This window comes from Ranitomeya variabilis, chromosome 1 (assembly GCF_051348905.1).
Source record: "Ranitomeya variabilis isolate aRanVar5 chromosome 1, aRanVar5.hap1, whole genome shotgun sequence".
Lineage (NCBI taxonomy): Eukaryota > Metazoa > Chordata > Amphibia > Anura > Dendrobatidae > Ranitomeya > Ranitomeya variabilis.
Window position 1 is genome coordinate 200098901 of NC_135232.1, and position 20433 is coordinate 200119333.

General features: G+C 44.3%; 2 protein-coding genes across 6 annotated transcripts in view; one reads left to right on the forward strand and one right to left on the reverse strand.

Moving 5' to 3' along the window:
* DUSP18 (dual specificity phosphatase 18) overlaps window positions 1–20433 on the forward strand; it is a 67722-nt gene that overhangs the window by 8588 nt on the left and 38701 nt on the right. The window lies entirely within an intron of this gene.
* C1H5orf52 (chromosome 1 C5orf52 homolog) overlaps window positions 8569–20433 on the reverse strand; it is a 45224-nt gene continuing 33359 nt past the window's right edge. For 2 of the 3 annotated variants that reach the window (XM_077291881.1, XM_077291872.1), the window contains 2 exons: window positions 19982–20081; window positions 8569–8984 (listed from right to left, as the gene is read on the reverse strand). In XM_077291881.1, coding sequence (XP_077147996.1) covers window positions 8745–8984; window positions 19982–20081 — 340 coding nt within the window. In that variant the 3' untranslated portion in view covers window positions 8569–8744. The remainder of the gene's footprint in view (window positions 8985–19981; window positions 20082–20433) is intronic. The other variant, XM_077291891.1, reaches the window with a different exon arrangement.

Here is a 20433-nt window from a genome sequence, read left to right on the forward strand (position 1 = left end):
GCTGTAATGTCTGTATCCTCTCTTTTGCGTCCCCCCTGCCCAGGAGCTGTGGTGTGATCAGGGGCACATTTATAAGATTATCTCGGCACAGGAACATTTTATTTAAACATCCAGTTGTGGAAATTATTATTCCAAGATCTTTTGATTAAATTGTACTTTGTTCATGAGGGAACCCCTTTAAAGATGTGCATAGAGAGATAGCTATCTATAGATGTAACTATCTATCTTTGCACATCTTTAAAGGGAACCTGTCACCCTGTTTTTTGAAGATGAGCTAAAAATAGCGTTAAATAGGGGCAGAGCTGGGCGTTACATTAGTGTCTTTGTGTGCCTTTATTACCCACCTATGCTGCCGAAATACCTTTGTAAAGTCGCCGTTTTCTGCTGTCGCTCAAGTCGCTCAATCTGCGCACGCGCGGCCACAGGAAAGATGGCCGCGCCCACCGGTACATGGCTGAATAGCGCAGATCGTGCTGTTTTTCATCACCTGGGCAGTGGATTCGCCTTTTGGACATGAGCACACCACTACGCCACCAACGTAATGATGAGCAGGATTCTGGGGGAGAAACAGTGCTGTCACCATGCCCATAGGACCAGACCAGCGTGAGTGACAGCAGAAAACGGCAACTTTACAAAGGTATTTCAGCAGCAGAGGTGGGTAATAAAGGCACACAAAGACACTAACGTAACGTCCAGCTCTACCCCTATTTAACGCTATTTTTAGCTCATCTTCAAAAAACGGGGTGACAGGTTCCCTTTAACCCCCAAGGGTGGTTTGAATGTTAATGACTGGGCCAATTTTTAAGGTATGTGCACACGTAGAATGGTCCACTGCGGATTTTCCTGCAGCGGATTTGATAAATCCGCAGGGCAAAAACACTGCATTTTTCCTGCGGATTTACCGCGGTTTTTGTGCGGATTCCACTGCGGTTTTACACCTGCGGTTTTCTATTATGGAGCAGGTGTAAAACCGCTGCGGATTCCACAGAAAGAATTGACATGCTGAGGAATGTAAACCGCTACGTTTCCGCGCGTTTTTTTCCGCAGCATGGGCACAGCGTTTTCGCTTTCCCATAGGTTTACATTGTACTGTACACCGCATGGAAAACTGCTGCGGACCCGCAGCAAAATCCGCATCTTGTGCACAGAGCCCTACAATTCTGACCACTGTCCCTTTATGAGGTTATAATTCTGGAACGCTTCCATGGATCCCGGTGATTCTGAGGCCAGTCTCACACGTCCAGATTTTTCCGGTACGTGAAGAAACGGTCACGGAGTTATCCGTGTGCACATAGGCCATCCGTGTTCTGTCCGTGTCCATGTTTTGAAACAATTTGTTTCAATTTTAACCCTATGACTTTAAAAAAGCACACATGTTTACACGCACCCATTGACTTTAATGGGTCTATGTGATCCGTGCGCTCCCACGAACGCTGACATGTCTCCGTGTTTTGCACATAGACACACGGTCCGTGAAAACATGCTGACATGTGCAGAGACACATTCATTTTAATGTATCTACGTGAGTCAGTGTCTCTGGTACGTGGGGAAACTGTCACTACACGTACCGGAGCCACTGACGTGTGAAACCGGCCTGACACTGTTTTCTCATGACATATTGTACTTCATGATAGTGGTAAAATTTCCTCGACATTACTTGCGTTTATTTGTGAAAAAAAAATGGAAATTTGGTGACAATTTTGAAAATTTTGCAATTTTCCAACTTTGAATTTTCATACCCTAAAATCACAGAGATATGTCACACAAAATACTTAATAAGTAACATTTCCCACATGTCTACTTTACATCAGCACAATTTTGGAACCAATTTTTTTTTTTTTGCTAGGGAGTTATAAGGGTTAAAAGTTGACCAGCGATTTCTCATTTTTACAACACCATTTTTTTTAGGGACCACATCACATTTGAAGTCATTTTGAGGGGTCTATATGACAGAAAATGCCCAAAAGTGACACCATTCTAAAAACTGCACCCCTCAAGGTGCTCAAAACCACATTCAAGAAGTTTATTAACCTTTCAGGTGTTTCACAGGAATTTTTGGAATGTTTAAAAAAATGAACATTTAACTTTTTCACAAAAAATTTACTTCAGATCCAATTTGTTTTATTTTACTTAGGGTAACAGTAGAAATTGGACCCAAAAAGTTGTTGTACAATTTGACCTGAGTATGCTGATACCCCATATGTGGGGGTAAACCACTGTTTGGGTGCATGGCAGAGCTCGGAAGGGAAGGAGCGCCGTTTGACTTTTCAATGCAAAATTGGCTGGAATTGAGATGGGACACCATGTTGAGTTTGGAGAGCCCCTGATGTGCCTAAACAGTGGAACCCTCCCACAAGTGACAACATTTTGGAAAGTAGACCCCCCTAAGGAATTTATCCAGATGTGTGGTGAGCACTTTGAACCCCCAAGTGCTTCACAGAAGTTTATAATGTAGAGCCGTAAAAATAAAAAAATCATATTTTTTCACAAAATGATCTTTTTGCCCCAATTTTTCCCAAGGGTAACAGGGGAAATTAGTCCCCAAAAGATGTTGTGCAATTTTTCCTGAGTACGCTGATACCCCATATGTGGGGGGGAACCACCGTTTGGGCGCATGGCAGAGCTCGGAAGGGAAGGAGCGCCATTTGTAATGCAGACTTAGATGGATTGGTCTGTGGGCGTCAAGTTGCTTTTGCAGAGACCCTGATGTACCTAAACAGTAGAAACGCCCCATAAGTGACCCCATATTGGAAACTAGATCCCCCAAAGAACTTATCTAGATGTGTTGTGAGAACTTTGAACCCCCAAGTGTTTCATTACAGTTTATAATGCAGAACTGTGAAAATAAAACATTTTTTCCCCAAAAAATGATTTTTTTAGCCCCCCAATTTTTTTTTCCTAAGGGTAGCAGGAGAAATTAGACCACAAAAGTTGTTGTTAAATTTGTCCTGAGTACGCTGATACCCCATATGTTGGGGGGGACCACTGTTTGGGCGCACAGCAGAGCTCGGAAGGGAAGGAGCGCTGTTTTACTCTTTCAAAGCAGAATTGGCTGGAATTGAGAGAGGACGCCATGTCGCATTTGGAGAGCCCTGATGTGCCTAAACAGTGGAAACCCCCCAATTATAACCCCAACCCCAACACACCCCTAACCATAATCTCAACCCTAACCACACCCCTAACCCTGACACACCCCTAACCCTAATCCCAACCGTAAACGTAATCCAAACCCTAACTTTAGCCTAACCCTAATGGGAAAATAGAAATAAATACATTTCTTTAATTTTAATATTTTTCCCTAACTAAGGGAGTGATGAAGGGGGGTTTGATTTACCGTATTTTCCGGCGTATAAGACGACTGGGCGTATAAGACGACCCCCCAACTTTACCAGTTAAAATATAAAATCTTCTTAAAAGTCGGGGGTCTTCTTATACACCCTATGTCGTCTTATAGGGCCGGTGAATATGTGCCTTTTGGGGGGGGGGGGGGAGTGATCCTGATGCCGAGGGGGCGTCTCACAGGAAAGTGAGTATCCCCCATTACCTTATCGTAGCGGTGCAGCGTGGGGGTCTCAGTGCTGGGAGTGGCGGCGGCGGCTGCTGTGCTCTGGTGCGGCGGCTGCTGTGCTCTGGTGCGGCGGCTCCTCTTCTGTGTGGGGCCTCTGTGCTGTGAGGTGGCGGCGGCATATCTTTATCCAGTTGGGGCTCCTCCGGCATCTCCTTAGCCCTGGAGGCCCCGCCGCAACTCCATCGGTGCAATGCAGCGGCCATTTTCCCGGAGGCAGCTCAATAGGTGCGATGCGGTGGCCTCCGGGAAAATGGCCGCTGCTCAGATTCAGATCTCGTCCCGAAATCTCGGGACACGAGATCTGAATCTGAGCAGCGGCCATTTTCCCGGAGGCCACCACATTGCACCGATGGAGTTGCGGCGGGGCCTCCAGGGCTAAGGAGATGCCGGAGGAGCCCCAACTGGATAAAGATACGCCGCTGCCGCCGCCACCTCACAGCACAGAGGCCCCACACAGAAGAGGAGCCGCCGCACCAGAACACAGCCGCCGCCGCTCCCAGCACTGACACCCCCACGCTGCACCGCTAGGATAAGGTAATGGGGATTACTCACTTTCCTGTGAGACGCCCCCTCGTCATCAGGATCACTCCCCCTCCCCACCCACCATATACACCGGCGTACACGACGATTCCCGGCGTATAAGACGACCCCCGACTTTTAAGAAGATTTTCGGGGGTTAAAAAGTCGTCTTATACGCCGGAAAATACGGTACTATTTATAGCTGTTTTTTAGCAGATTTTTATGATTGGCAGCCGTCACACATTAAAAGACGCTTTTTATTGCAAAAAAATAGTTTTTGCGTCTCCATATTTTGAGAGCTATAATTTTTCCATATTTTGGCCCACAGAGTAATGTGAGGTCTTGTTTTTTGCAGGACGAGTTGACATTTTTATTTGTAACATTTTCGGGCACGTGGCATTTTTTGATTGCTTTTTATTACGATTTGAATCAACAAAAACCAGAATGAACAAAAACCAGCAATCCATGAATTTCTTTTGGGGGGACGTTTATACCGTTCCACGTTTGGTAAAATGGATAAAGCAGTTTTATTCTTCGGGTCAGTACGATTACAGCAATACCTCATTTATATATGTATTTTTTTGTTTTGGCTTTTTCATAAAATAAAAACTATTTTATATGAAAAAAATTATTTTTGCATCACTTTATTCTGAGGGCTATAACTTTTTTATTTTTTTCGCTGATGATGCTGTATGGCAGCTCGTTTTTTGTGAGACAAGATGACGTTTTCAGCGGTGCCATGTTTATTTAAGGCCATGTTCACACTTTGCGGGTTTTACCACGGATCCACGGTGATTTTGATGCTGCGGGTCCCCAGCAGTTTCCATAGCGTTTACAGTTACATGTAAACCCTATGGAAACCGCAAACCGCTGTGCACATGCTGCGGGAAAAACCGCGCAGAAACGCAGCGGTTTACAACCCGCAGCATGTCACTTCTTTGTGCAGAATCGCAGCGATTCTGCACCCATAGGAATGCATTGATCCGCTTACTTTCCTGCATGTGGCTGTGCCCACGATGCGGGAAGTAAGCGGATAATGTGCGGTTGCTACCCGGGGTGGAGGAGAGGAGACTCTCCTCCAGGCCCTGGGAACCATAAATAGTGTAAAAAAAGAAAAAAAGAATTAAAATAAAAAATGATGATATACTCACCTCTCAGCGCTGCATGCGGCCGGCCGGTCTGGGTTGCTGTGCGAGCAGGGCCTGAGATGACGCCGCGGTCACATGACCGTGACGTCACGAAGGGTCCTTCTCGCACATCATCTTTGGAACCGGACCGCCGCGTGCAGCGCCGAGGAGATCGGGACGTCAGAGGGTGAGTATATAACCAATTTTTATTATTTTTAACATTACTATTGATGCTGCATATTGCTGCATATGCAGCATCAATAGTATAGGAGTAAACCCGCAGCGGAAACCGCAAAACAAACCGCAATAAATCTGCAGGGATAACCGCAGCGGTTTTGCCCTGCAGATTTATCAACCCCGCAAAGTGTGCACATAGCCTCAATCTGTCTTTTTGATCCCTTGTTATTCCACTTTTTGTTCGGCGGTATGATGATAAAGCGTTGTTTTTTGCCTCGTTTTTTTTATTTTTTATGGTGTTCACTGAAGGGGTTAACTAGTGGGACAGTTATAGGTCAGGTCGTTACAGACGTGGCAATACTAAATATGTGTACTTTTATTGTTTTTATTTACATAAAGAAAAAAATATATTTTTCCAAAAAATACATTTCTTTATTTAGGAATTTTTTAAAAATATTTTTACACATGTTGTGTGTTTTTTTTTTTTTTACATTGTCCCAGTGTGGGACATCACTGCATAAAGTCAGATCGCTGATCTGATGCTTTGCAGTGCACTGTGTCAGATCAGCAATCTGACAGGCACTGCCGGCGCCTGCTCTCAGCACGCACTGAGAAGCCACCTCCCTGCAGGACCCAGAAGGACCCCGCAGCCATCTTGGATCCGGGGGCCTGCAGGGAGGAGACCCTGGGAACAAAGCGATCATACACATTGTTCTGAGGGAAGCACGCAGGGAGCCCCCTCCCTGAATGATGCTTCCCTATGCCACCGGAACGCTGCGATCTTGTTTGATCACAGTGTTCCAGGGGTTAACATGCCGGGGGCGGACCCGTGACTGCTCCTGGCACATAGTGCCGGGTGTCAGCTGTGATAATCAGCTGATACCTGGCTGCGCTCCCCCGTGAGTGCAGCTGATTGCGTATGACATAGTATCCTGTCCATGGGAATTAAGTCCTAGGTCACCTCGACGGGATAGTACGTCATATGGGATAAAGGGGTTAAAGAGAATCTGTCACCACATTTGACCTATCTAAATTATTGATATGAGCATTTTTTCAGCATTCCATTGCCAAAAAGTCCTACCTGTGTGTCTCCTATCAGATGCCTTGTTGTGGATAAATCACCTTTTATCACTTTATGTAAATTAGGTCTTCCAGGCAATAGGGAAGATTCTGCCTGGAATATAACTCTGCCTCCAGAGTTTGTTTTACATGAAGGGGGAGTTACCAGTGAGACAAGTAACCAACACCGAACAGGAGAAATGACATTTGTCTATTAGCAAACACAGTTTTTGCAGCTCTTGAGCTCTGCTGTATTACAACAGTATTGCAACCCTGCCTGTGAGATGGAAGCTGATAGGCCCCTACAGATGTGTCAGGTATAATCACACACAGCTCTGCAGGGAGATCAGGAGAGCGGCCATCACACATGACACTGGCGGCCATTACACGTGACACTGGCGGCCATTACACGTGACACTGGCGACCATTACACGTGACACTGGCAGCCATTACACGTGACACTGGCGACCATTACACGTGACACTGGCAGCCATTACACATGACACTGGCGGCCATTACACATGACACTGGCAGCCATTACAGATGACACTGGCAGCCATTACACGTGACACTGGCGACCATTACACGTGACACTGGCGACCATTACACGTGACACTGGCAGCCATTACACATGACACTGGCAGCCATTACACATGACACTGGCAGCCATTACAGATGACACTGGCAGCCATTACACATGACACTGGCGGCCATTACAGATGACACTGGCAGCCATTACAGATGACACTGGCAGCCATTACACATGACACTGGCAGCCATTACACATGACACTGGCAGCCATTACAGATGACACTGGCAGCCATTACACATGACACTGGCGGCCATTACACATGACACTGGCGACCATTACACGTGACACTGGCGACCATTACACATGACACTATATATAATAATCTCTGGAGGCAGAGTTATCTTCCAGGCACCATCCTCCCCATAGCCTGGAAGAGGTCATTTATATAAAGTGGTCAAAGAGGATTTCTCAGCAACAGCACAGCTGATATGAGGTACCCACATAGGACTGTTTTCAGCAGTTTATGTCAAATGTGGTGACAGATTTCTTTTAATCCCAAAACATCTGTAATTTCTATTCTGCATTATTTTCCAGTGCGTGGCACATAGACGGCACACACCTAGGCACAGACGGCACACACCTAGGCACAGGCGGCACACACCCAGGCACAGGCGGCACACACCCAGGCACAGGCGGCACACACCCAGGCACAGGCGGCACACACCCAGGCACAGGCGGCACACACCCAGGCACAGGCGGCTCATACCTATGCACAGGCGGCTCATACCTATGCACAGACGGCTCATACCTATGCACAGGCGGCACACACCTATGCACAGGCGGCACACACCTATGCACAGGCGGCACACATGAATGACACATGTACACGGATAATATCAGGACATGTGATAGAGGCCTCAAGCACAAAGCCTGAAAGTGGCGCACCCTCCTTGACTAATGACTACTCTGAGACTGCAGAGGTGGCCGGTAGCTTAGGCGACAACCTGTAGAATTTAAAACCCCTCCATTCTTAATAAAGGAGAGGGTATTTAAGAAGAGATAAATTGCAAAGTTGATTTTTACAAGCACTTTCTAATTTTAACCATTTAAGAACATCTCTTTGAAGCAGTCTTGCGTCTATTTTGTCCCTGAGCTTATGTCGGCAGTTGTGTAATAAGGCTGTGTTCAGGTGCCGATCTCAGACCGGCCACGTCTCCGTGCGCTCCCCTGAATCGCGGCGGGCTATAGGATCTGTCTGCACAAGAGTAATGTTTGCTGTGATATTTTTTTTTCTTCAAACAAGTCTTAGGAAAATCAATTGTGCATAAACACCTTGACATTGGGCAGCACGGTGGCTCAGTGGTTAGCACGGCAGCCTTGACCTGGGTTCAAATCCCACCAAGGACAACATCTGCAAGGAGTTTGTATGTTCTCTTTCTCTCCATATTTGAATGGGTTTCCTCCCAGCCTCAGACATACTGCTAGGGAATCTAGATTAGCAGTGGAATTAATGGCGCTATATAAGTAAGGAAGATAACATGGGTCAGCGTGCACTGTGAATAAGGACGGCATATGGACTGAAAATATATCCGTCCTAATGTAACCCAGCTGAAATTGCTGTTGCTGTTCGGTGAGTTTAATAGCAGGACAGTAGGGAATGCAAACAGCTGCTCATGGTGGAGTTTGCTGTTACTTGAGGTCATGTTCCATTCTGTGCATCAGTTCTGTTAGCGGGTGCTAGTTGTCAGTCGTCCACACGGTGTCACTGTTGTTGCTGCCCGGAGTGCGGCTTACATGGCGGGGAGCTCGGGTTGAGCACCGTGTCTTCATGTAACATGGTGGGATTTGTTCCTTTCCTCTCGTTTAGCTGAAGATTTGTGATGAAAGTCTCATGTTCTTTTTCCCAGTTCGTGTTCTTTTTCTGCTGGTTGCTCACAAACTTCTTTTTCTCATACTCGTTGAAGTAAAAGGTTTTAATTTTCATTCTACTTATTTGATTTAGCTGTAAGACACAATTATGGCAATAAGTCATTAAGGCTACATTCACCCCACCATATCCTCACAGGAAAAAAATCACATGTCTGAAAAACAGCAAATGGATGGCTTCTGTAAGCATTTATTATTATTATTATTATTATTATTATTATTATTATTATTATTATTATTATATACCCACTCCCAAAAACTTGAATGGCTGAACTAGAATAGTCATACTTTGTTTTTCTTCAGCCAGGAACACAGGTTTGTAAAAAAAAACAAAAAAAGACAGATGTTTGAAAATCCCAAAGGACTTGTATAGGTCCGAGTGTTGTAGCTTTATAAAATGGACAGTATATTTGAAGAGAAAAAAGCGTTGACGTGAACAAGGCTTTATGAAAACAGCAAAGACATATTTTCATACACCAAACTGATTGTCATAGGCTCTGTTCACACATTCAGTACTTGGTCAGTATTTTACATCAGCAAAACCCAGGAGTGGGTGATAAATACAGAAGTGGTGATGTCTTTCTATTAGGGTATGTTCACACTGGGCATTTTTGCTGCTTTTATTTTCTGCAGCAAAACCCAATTTTTTGGTAGGAAAGAAGCAAGGCTAAAGTGCATTTTTTTGGTGCTTTTTTTTCACACGTTTTTGGGGCTAGCTTGTGTCTTTGTGCATGCTAATAACATTGAGTGTCTTCAGAGAAAAAAATACTTCCTGTAAAATCACAGTGACAGGTTAGAATAGAATATATATTAATACAGTACAGATCAAAAGTTTGGACACACTTTCTCATTTAAAGATTTTTCTGTATTTTCATGACTATGAAAATTGTACATTCACATTGAAGGCATCAAAACTATGAATTAACACATGTGGAATTATATACTTAACAAAAAAGTGTGAAACAACTGAAACTATGTCTTATATTCTAGGTTCTTCAAAGTAGCCACCTTTTGCTTTGATGACTGCTTTGCACATTCTTGGCATTCTCTTCAAGAGGTAGTCACCGGGAATGGTCTTCCAACAATCTTGAAGGAGTTCCCAGAGATGCTTAGCACTTGTTGGCCCCTTTGCCTTCACTCTGTGGTCCAGCTCACCCCAAACCATCTCGATTGGGTTCAGGTCTGGTGACTGTGGAGGCCAGGTCATCTGGCGTAGCACACCATCACTCTCCTTCTTGGTCAAATAGCCCTTACACAGCCTGGAGGTGTGTTTGGGGTCCTTGTCCTGTTGAAAAATAAATGATGGTCCAACTAAATGCAAACCAGATGGAATAGCATGCCGCTGCAAGATGCTGTGGTAGCCATGTTGGTTTAGTATGCCATCAATTTTGAATAAATCCCCAACAGTCTCACCAGCAAAGCACCCCCACACCATCACACCTCCTCCTCCATGCTTCACGGTGGGAACCAGGCATGTAGAGTCCATCCGTTCACCTTTTCTGCGTAACACAAAGACATGGTGGTTGGAACCAAAGATCTCAAATTTGGACTCATCAGACCAAAGCACAGATTTCCACTGGTCTGTTGTCCATTCCTTGTGTTCTTTAGCCCAAACAAGTCTCTTCTGCTTGTTGCCTGTCCTTAGCAGTGGTTACCATGAAGGCCTGCTGCACAAAGTCTCCTCTTAACAGTTGTAGAGATGTGTCTGCTGCTAGAACTCTGTGTGGCATTGACCTGGTCTCTAATCTAAGCTGCTGTTAACCTGCAATTTCTGAGGCTGGTGACTCGGATAAACTTATCCTCAGAAGCAGAGGTGACTCTTGGTCTTCCTTCGCTAGGGCGGTCCTCACGTGAGCCAGTTTCTTTGTAGCGCTTGATGGTTTTTGCAACTGCACTTGGGGACACTTTCAAAGTTTTCCCAATTTTTCGGACTGACTGACCTTCATTTCTTAAAGTAATGATGGCCACTCGTTTTTCTTTACTTAGCTTCTTTTTTCTTGCCATAATACAAATTCTAACAGTCTATTCAGTAGGACTATCAGCTGTGTATCCACCAGACATCTGCACAACACAACTGATGGTCCCAAATCCATTTATAAGGCAAGAAATCCCACTTATTAAACCTGACAGGGCACACCTGTGAAGTGAAAACCATTTCCGGTGACTACCTCTTGAAGCTCATCAAGAGAATGCCAAGAGTGTGCAAAGCAGTCATCAAAGCAAAAGGTGGCTACTTTGAAGAACCTAGAATATAAGACATAATTTCAGTTTTTTCACACTTTTTAAAGTATATAATTCCAAATGTGTTAATTCATAGTTTTGATGCCTTCAGTGTGAATTTACAATTTTCATAGTCATGAAAATACAGAAAAATCTTTAAATGAGGTGTTTCCAAACTTTTGATCTGTACTGTGTATATATATATATATATACATACATACATACATACATACATACATACATACATACATACATACATACATAAAAATTCGTCAATTCAACAGCCGTGTACAGTGAAATGTGAAATCTCAGCAGGAGCCGACAGGATAGAAGAGATGGATTACACACAGTAAATACATATAGAATAGGTAAATATACAGATGTCAGTGACAAATACAATTAGTACAGTGTGTGTGCAGCTTTCTGTACAAATATTTAATTATTAAAAGATTATTTTTCTGAAAAAAATGGCATGGGTTCCCACCTAATTTTCTTAACCAACAGAGGAAAAGCCGACGGCTGGGGGTAGATGTTTATATCCTGGGAAGGGGGTAATACCCATGGAGCTTCCCAGGCTATTAACCCCTTCCTGACGTCGGACGGGATAGTACATCCGACGTCAGGTCCCCTGCTTTGATGCAGGGCTCCGCGGTGAGCCCGCATCAAAGCCGGGACATGTCAGCTGTTTTGAACAGCTGACATGTGCCCGCAATAGCGGCGGGTGAAATCGCGATTCACCCGCCGCTATTAACTAGTTAAATGCCGCTGTCAAACGCAGACAGCGGCATTTAACTACCGCATCCGGCCGGGCGGCCGGAAATGACGTCCTCGCCGACCCCCGTCACATGATCGGGGGTCAGCGATGCTTCAGTATTGTAACCATAGAGGTCCTTGAGACCTCTATGGTTACTGATCGCCGGTAGCTGTGAGCGCCACCCTGTGGTCGGCGCTCACAGCACACCTGATTTTCTGCTGCATATCAGCGATCTGATGATCGCTGTTATGTAGCAGAGGCGATCGAGTTGTGCCAGCTTCTAGCCTCCCATGGAGGCTATTGAAGCATGGCAAAATTAAAAAAAAAAAGTGAAAAAAATAAAAAAAACATAAAAGTTTAAATCACCCCCCTTTCGCCCCAATCAAAATAAATCAATAAAAAAAAAATCAAACCTACACATATTTGGTATCGCCGCGTTCAGAATCGCCTGATCTATCAATAAAAAAAAGCATTAACCTGATCGCTAAACGGCGTAATGAGAAAAAAATCCGAAACGCCAGAATTACGTTTTTTGGTTGCCGTGACATTGCATTAAAATGCAATAACGGGCGATCAAAAGAACGTATCTGCACCAAAATGGTATCATTAAAAACGCCAGCTCGGCACGCAAAAAATAAGCCCTCAACCGACCCCAGATCATGAAAAATGGAGACGCTACGAGTATCGGAAAATGGCGCAATTTTTTTTTTTTTTTTAGCAAAGTTTGGAATTTTTTTTCACCACTTAGGTAAAAAATAACCTAGTCATGTTAGGTGTCTATGAACTCGTAATGACCTGGAGAATCATAATGGCAGGTCAGTTTTAGCATTTAGTGAACCTAGCAAAAAAGCCAAGCAAAAAACAAGTGTGGGATTGCACTTTTTTTGCAATTTCACCGCACTTGGAATTTTTTTCCCGTTTTCTAGTACACGACATGGTAAAACCAATTATGTCGTTCAAAAGTACAACTCGTCCCGCAAAAAATAAGCCCTCACATGGCCAAATTGACGGAAAAATAAAAAAGTTATGGCTCTGGGAAGGAGGGGAGTGAAAAACGAATACGGAAAAACGGAAAATCCCACGGTCATGAAGGGGTTAATATCAGTTCACAGCTGTATACTTTGCCTTTACTGGCTAATAAAAAGGGAGGCCCTACAAAATATGATGTAGGGTCCCGCTATAATTAATAACCAGCAAAGGTTATGTAGACAACTCGGAGTTGATATTAATAACCTAGGAAGGGGCCATGGATACTGCCGCCCCCCCAGCCTAAAAACATCAGCTCTCAGCCACCCCAGAAAAGGCGCATCTACAAGATGTGCCAATTCTGGCACTTAGCTTCACTCTTCCCACTTGACCTGTAGCGGAGGCAAATGGGGTAATAGTTGGGGGGGTTTGATGTCACCTTTGTATTGTCAGGTGACATCAAGCCCCAAGGTTAATAATGGAGAGGCGTCAATAAGACGTCCCCATTACTAACCCCATAGTCATATTTTATAAAAACACACCAAGAATAAAGTCCTTTTAATTGAAAGAAAGACACAGACTCCTTTAATAAATCTTAATAACAACCATACTTATGACCTCACCCATTCCACCGATGCCATTGTCTCCTGCAAGAGAATTAAAATAAAAAATAATCATATCCCTCACCTCTCCCTCGTTCTGTCCCATGCCGTAATCCATCTATGAATAATTAGTTTTCAACCTGGACGGTGCCAAGTTGCCATCGTCCAGGCTGAGAACCACTGGTGAATGAGCTGCAGCGAGCTCAGCATCAGTGACTAGCGGTGACGTCATTGAGGTTACTGCCGGTCACTGAGGCTGCATTCCCAGCCGGGCTGAACTGCGGTGACCTCTGTGAGATCCCCGCTAGCACCATGAGGAAGTCGCACGGTACAGAGGCGAGTTCACCGCAGTTGAAATTCACCACAGTGAAATTCTCCCGGTGAACTCGCCTCTGCACCTTACGACTTTCTCATGACGCTAGCAGGGATCTCGCCGACGTCACCGCAGTTCAGCTCGGCTGGGAATGCAGCCTCAGTGACCGGTAGTAACCTCAATGACGTCACCGCTAGTCACTGAGGCTGCGCTCTTAGCAGCTCATTCACCAGTGGTTCTCAGCCTGGATGGTCGCATCTTGGCACCGTCCAGGTTGAAAACTAATCATCCCCCAGACATGGATCACGGCATTGGGACACAATGACAGACAGATGAGGGATATTGTTGTTTTCTATTTTTGTTTTATTACAGGAGACGAGGGCTTCGTTGGAATTAGGCGCTAGGTGAGTATAACTGTGTTTGTTATTTTTAAATAAAAAGTAAGAGTGTTTTGTTTTATTTGAAATAAGACTTTATTCTGGCTGTGTCTTTTTATTTACCATTTAATTATAGGATTAGTAATGGATAGGTGTCTTATAAAAGCCTCTCCATTACTAATCCGTGGGCTTGATGTCTCCGGGCAATACAAAGGTGACATCAACCCCACAAATATTACCCCACTTGCCATCGCTAGATGGCAAGTGGGAAGGGCCGGGCAAAGTGCCAGAATTGGTGCATTCAATAAATGTGACTTTTCTGGGTGGCTGCGGGCTGCTATTTTTAGGCTGAGGGGGGCAATATCCATGGCCCCTTACCAGCCTAAGAATACCAGCCCCCAGGGCCGGCGTTTGGCACAGGCAGACGCCTGGGGCCCCCACCTACAAAAGGGGCCCCCTGCATCTGCAACCCCTGTATGAAGTGCCCAGAGGGTGTACAGCAGTGAAGCAGCAGTCCCAGAGCGTCTCTCCCAAACCCCCCTTGAGACCCCCTCAGTGCAGTGATTTACTCATGTGGTCCTGGAGCTCTGTGCTGTTTGCTGTAGGATCAGGTTTCACAGTCACATACAGCAGCCATCAGCATAGGCTCTGACCACAGTCACTGCTTGTAATCTGACAGGGCGACCTGCTGTCACTACTGTCTGGATGACACAAGGCAGGAATATTGTCTGCTGAATCAGGGTATTTATATAGAAATAAATGAATTCCCATGTGAAACAATAAGGGTAAACTATACACATATATAGTACAGGTGTGCATAGGAATCAGCGTTTTTGGTGCATTTTTTTTTAAGCCAAAGCCTGCTCTCTTGGCAGTAAAAACACTGCTTTCAAAACACCCATTTTTTAGGGTATGTGCAGAGGATCCGGAAATGGCAGCACCTTGGACGCAGTGGACATGTGCTGCATCCAAAGTGCTGCCATGTTTTGAACACGGGTGATTCCGCATGTGTTCATTGAACTGTGTGGAATCACCGCGTCCTATACATATCAGGGGTGAGATTTCTCTTGCGGAGACTCGCGTCTACACCACGTAAATTGGCATGCTGAGGTCTGGTGAGACGCGCCGCATGTCCGTCTCCGCATGTGAGGTGCGGGTGTCAGTGCACGCATAGTAGAGATGGAATTTCTTGAAATCCCATCCACTATACTGTAACATCTGGCCGCTGCGGGTTGGACGCTGCACAAGTACACAGCAGCCGACCTGCAGCGTTTACTGATTGTGCACACACCCTTAGAGCTTTTGCTGTTTGTTTTTTACAGTTTGCATTTTGTCTACAGTACATGTTTAATAAAGTTAGTTTCATTCACAAAAAACGCAGCGAAAAACAACGTTGCAACATTTGCAGCATTTTTTAAACTTTTTAATTGCTTTCTATGGGTGAAAAAAATGGCTGAAAGCGACTCGCTGCAGATTTAAAAAAGGCTGCAGTTGTGAAATCCAGTCAGGGGAAAATAAAAGGGTGTGCAGGAGATTTCTGAAGATCTCAGTTTTTGCTTGTGCTGTAAAATGCTGTAAACTTCTTATTTGCAGAAGAAAAAGCTGCAAAAATTCTGCATATGAACATGGTGAAAAGCTGCATTTCAAAGTGCCAGCAAAACATAGGAGATTTCCGAAATCTCCTGCAGGCGCTTGTTTTTTTTCTGACTGGATTTCAGAACTGTAGCGCTATTTAAACTGTAACGTGTCACTTCTTTCAGTGTGTTTTCACCTGTAGAAAGCAATGAAAGAATAAAAAAGCTGCAGATACTGCAACGGCATTTTTCACTGCAATGTAAAGCGCCATGGAATAAATGGCGCTATAACAATAAATAATAATAATAATTTTTTGAGTGGTTTTGGTGTATTAAACTATTAGGTCTCGTTCACATGTTCAGTATTTCACATCAGTATTTGTAATGCAGAAACAGCAGTGGAACAATGAGGCTATGTGCACACGTTGCGGAATCTGCCACGGATTTTTCCACACAGATTCCTAAAAATCTGCAGGTAAGACGCCCTGCTTTTTACCTGCAGATTTATGGCGGCATTACCGCGTTTTTTGTGCGTTTTTTTACCTGCAGATTTATGGCGGCATTACCGCGGTTTTTGTGCGGTTTCCAACAGCTTTTTACACCTGCAGATTCCTATTATGGAGCAGGTGTAAAACACTGCAGAATCCGCACAAAGAATTGACATGCTGCAGAAAATACAACGCAGCGTTTCTGCGCGGTATTTTCCGCAGCATGTGTATGGTGGATTTTGTTTTCCATACGTTTACATGGTGCTGTACAACGCATGGAAAACTGCTGCAGACTCACAGCAAAATCCGCAGCGTGTTCACATACCCTGAGAAACACATCACCACTTCTGTATTTCTCACCCTCCTGGTTTTGGCTTACACATACTGATGTGAAATACTGATCGTATGAATGTGGTCTTAAACATACTGTAGACAAAGCAAACATCCTCACTCCAAAAAAAAGCTGAAGAAAGTGTGAAGAACACCACAAAACAAGCTGAAAACAGGTGTTTTGAACGCAACATTTTTACTGCTAATAGAAAAGGTTTTGGCTAGTGAAAAAAATGCTGCATGTGAACATAGACATAGCATTTCAGAGTAAGACTATCTGTGGTGTTACATAGGACTGCATGTGATATATACTAAATTATCTGTACTCAGAGAATTATCACTGCTATCTCTGGTGTTACATAGGACTGCAGGTGACATCTACTACATTGTCTGTTCTCAGAGAGTTAGCACTGTTTTATCTGAAGAGTTAAAAAAAAAATTAAGAGGGGGTTGGGGGCAACTTTTAAACATACCCTTATACTTTTACTCTGATTATTCCTGATCATATTTGTTGGTTTTGGCTAACAAATACTGATGTAAAATACTTACCACATACTGGATGTGTGACCGTGATCTTAAAAGGATTGTTCCACAAACGAAAGTACCGTATATACTCGAGTATAAGCCGAGATTTTCAGCCCATTTTTGGGGGCTGAAAGTGCCCCTCTCGGCTTATACTGGAGTCATTGTCCCAAGGGTCGGTGGGGGAGGGGGAGCGGCAGCTATCAAATCATACTCACCTTCTCCCGGCGCATCCTTTCATCTCCGATGGTCTCCGGCAGCTTGTTCCTGTGTTCAGCAGTCTCGTGGTACTGCTCATTAAAGTAATGAATATGGACGCATTACTTTAATAAGCGGTGCGATGTGACCGCTGAACACCGGAACAAGCTGCCAGCGCCCGGAGACCACCTGTCACTGAGAAGCTGCTGTCCTGTCTGTATACTCTCTTTTGTTTTCCCCTACCGAGGAGATGTAGTATGATCAGACAATGTTCATGAATAACATTCTCTGCCACAAAGATTTTTTTTTTGCACCTGTATATTTAAAATGCTAAATGTGCAATTCAAAAGTATTAGGCTCCATTCCCACGATGAGCTTTTATCGAGTTTTTGATGATGCATGTTTCCATGCAATTAGAGTAAGTAACCTACGGTAATTTAAATAATAGGTGCGTAAATTCTGCCGCATCAAAAAGCACCAAAAGCTCATAGTGGGAACATAGCCTTATACGGTTTTGTCCGCAGTTGATGTGCAGAATTGTGTCTCCATCGTTACAGAATACAGATAACCCTTTACGTGAAGTCTGATCTTACACTCCTATTACTCCTGTCATCTACTATCTGTAATTTAGTTTAAAAAAAAAACACAAGAAATGGGGCAGATTCCTTTTTTTTTCTTTTGGAGGCAAAGTAACAAAGTAACAAAATAATATTGCAAAGGTTTACATAGCTTTCAACCAAGGAGCGATGTAGTGTAGCGATGGACAGCCACATCCCTCACAGGGTCCTGGTCCACAAACATCTGGCTGCATGAATTAGCTGCAGTCACATTGAAACCAATCCAGTTCCTTGACCTTAGTGAAAGCTATTATGGAAGGTGTGAAGTAAGGCCGGGTGATTAATCAGATTAATTTGCTATTTAGGGCTGGGCTATTCTGTGACTTTGGCCGGGGTCATACTTCTATTTCTATGATCAATAGCCGTAGGCACTACTATTGGGGGTGGTGCACAAGTAGGTGCCCAAACCATATAAACTTGTAGATCAACTTGGCACACACGTGATCAGATGCAAAATGTGATATTTAATTGAAGAGAGTACATACATAGACGTTTCGGTCATAGACCTTCTTCAATGTACCTCTCTTTGGAGAAGCAGATATGCGTATTCAGTGAGCGGCTTCACCCCTGAGTGAAATCTTATGGTCCTTGGTTCAGGTACAGGTACAGGCCGTGTGCTTGTATTGCACTGGTGAGCTCACGTACCGGACGCGGAGTCCACCGCTTGTCCTGAGTGTCACTCAGGACAAGTGACACTCAGGACAAGCGGTGGACTCCGCGTCCGGTACGTGAGCTCACCAGTGCAATACAAGCACACGGCCTGTACCTGTACCTGAACCAAGGACCATAAGATTTCACTCAGGGGTGAAGCCGCTCACTGAATACGCATATCTGCTTCTCCAAAGAGAGGTACATTGAAGAAGGTCTATGACCGAAACGTCTATGTATGTACTCTCTTCAATTAAATATCACATTTTGCATCTGATCACGTGTGTGCCAAGTTGATCTACAATACTTCTATTTCTATGCAGCCGCACGCTCCATTCCCGAGTGCCGGCGGCAGTGCCGGGACTTGATGCGCGAGTTTCTCGCATTGAACTCGCAAGTGTGACCCTGATCTTTGGCTACAACACAGGTTACGTGGGCACAGACCGCTAATGTTCTGCTACTATATCACAGTGTAATGCGGCTGATTGGGGTTGCGTTGTAACCCATGAGGTACCACGGCCTTGAAAAGTAACAAAATTTTGATTCAGTTGGCTTTTTTTCAGCTTGCCTGTTGCTGTTGAGATAACTCCATTCACCTGCATTACGCAATGTAGAAGCAACAAATAGTGATCTTTGGCCACGTGATGTGTCGCCACCAAAGTCATCGTGTAGTCCAAACGTAAAAGCTTTCAAATTGGATTTTAGTCCTGCCACTTTTGCAGCAGCTTCATATCATTGGCCGGAGAGGACTCTGTAAGAATAATGACCTGTTTGTATGTAAGGGGCTAGCACAGAGAGTTGTGGTGGTCCCTGGATTGTCTGTCCTGTGCAGACGGTGAGATAAAGCGACATTTTTCTACATATTTTTTTTTTTTTCAGGAAACTGCCTGAAAAGCCTATCAGAAAATGCTGAAAGGAATAAACTTATGCATTTCTTTGTAAAAAGAACTGTGCACATGTTCAGGTTTTTATAAGTGTTTTAACCACTTCAAATTTTTAAAAACACCAAGCAGTTAAAAGACGTGACCTAACCATTCTTCAGGCATTTTTCAAGTGGAAGGTACTCTTTACTTTACAATACAGGTCATTGGGAAAGCTCAAAAGACGCCCTGACATCATTTGGAGCAATTTGCCATAGTTTTTGCTTAAAAACCCTAACAATTTCTTCATTATTCAACTGTCAGAAAAATGGTACGAAACAGACGAATAACTGTCACAAAAAAAACGCTTTAGGAAAAAATGCCATAAAGTGTCTTCTACTTGAAAAACTGATTGTCCTGAGTTTAAAATATGTTGTGTGCACATACCCTAAGTGTGGGAAACATGTAGATTTTCTTTTTAGGCCGTGTCACCCAGCCTCAGTGAAGTTTACTTATGTCATTGGACATTTTTGATTGTGAGAAGAGGGAGATTTTGGGGATAGTTCTAAGGTTACCTAGAAAAATGAAATGTGACCTGCCTTACCTTCAGCTCCAGCATTCTCCTCTCTCTGAGATTATTACAAATTATTTCTTTGGTAAGATGGGTTTTTGGCACAGCACCTCGCTCAGAGTTGGTTATCAAGCTGAATTACCGTATGCAAAAAGAGAGAGCAGGGTGTATGAGACATGTAGGGAAAAAATATGCTATTTAGGCATCTAATCGTTAGAACCAGGGCTGTGGAGTCAGTAAGCCAAACAGGGATGCCACTAGAAATTTCAGGACCTCACACTGGCAAAATTTTCGAGGCCCCCTTGAGACTCCGCCCAGGCTCCACCCCAGCCCCGCCTCCACGCTCCACCCCTCGATCTGTCCACAGTCCCACCGTTCTCGGAAAAATTCCACTTCTCACCTATCACACATTAACAGTTCCCATCACCAGATCACACAGCTGTTGTTTTGGCCAAAAGATTTTTTAAGCCGCCACCATAACACGG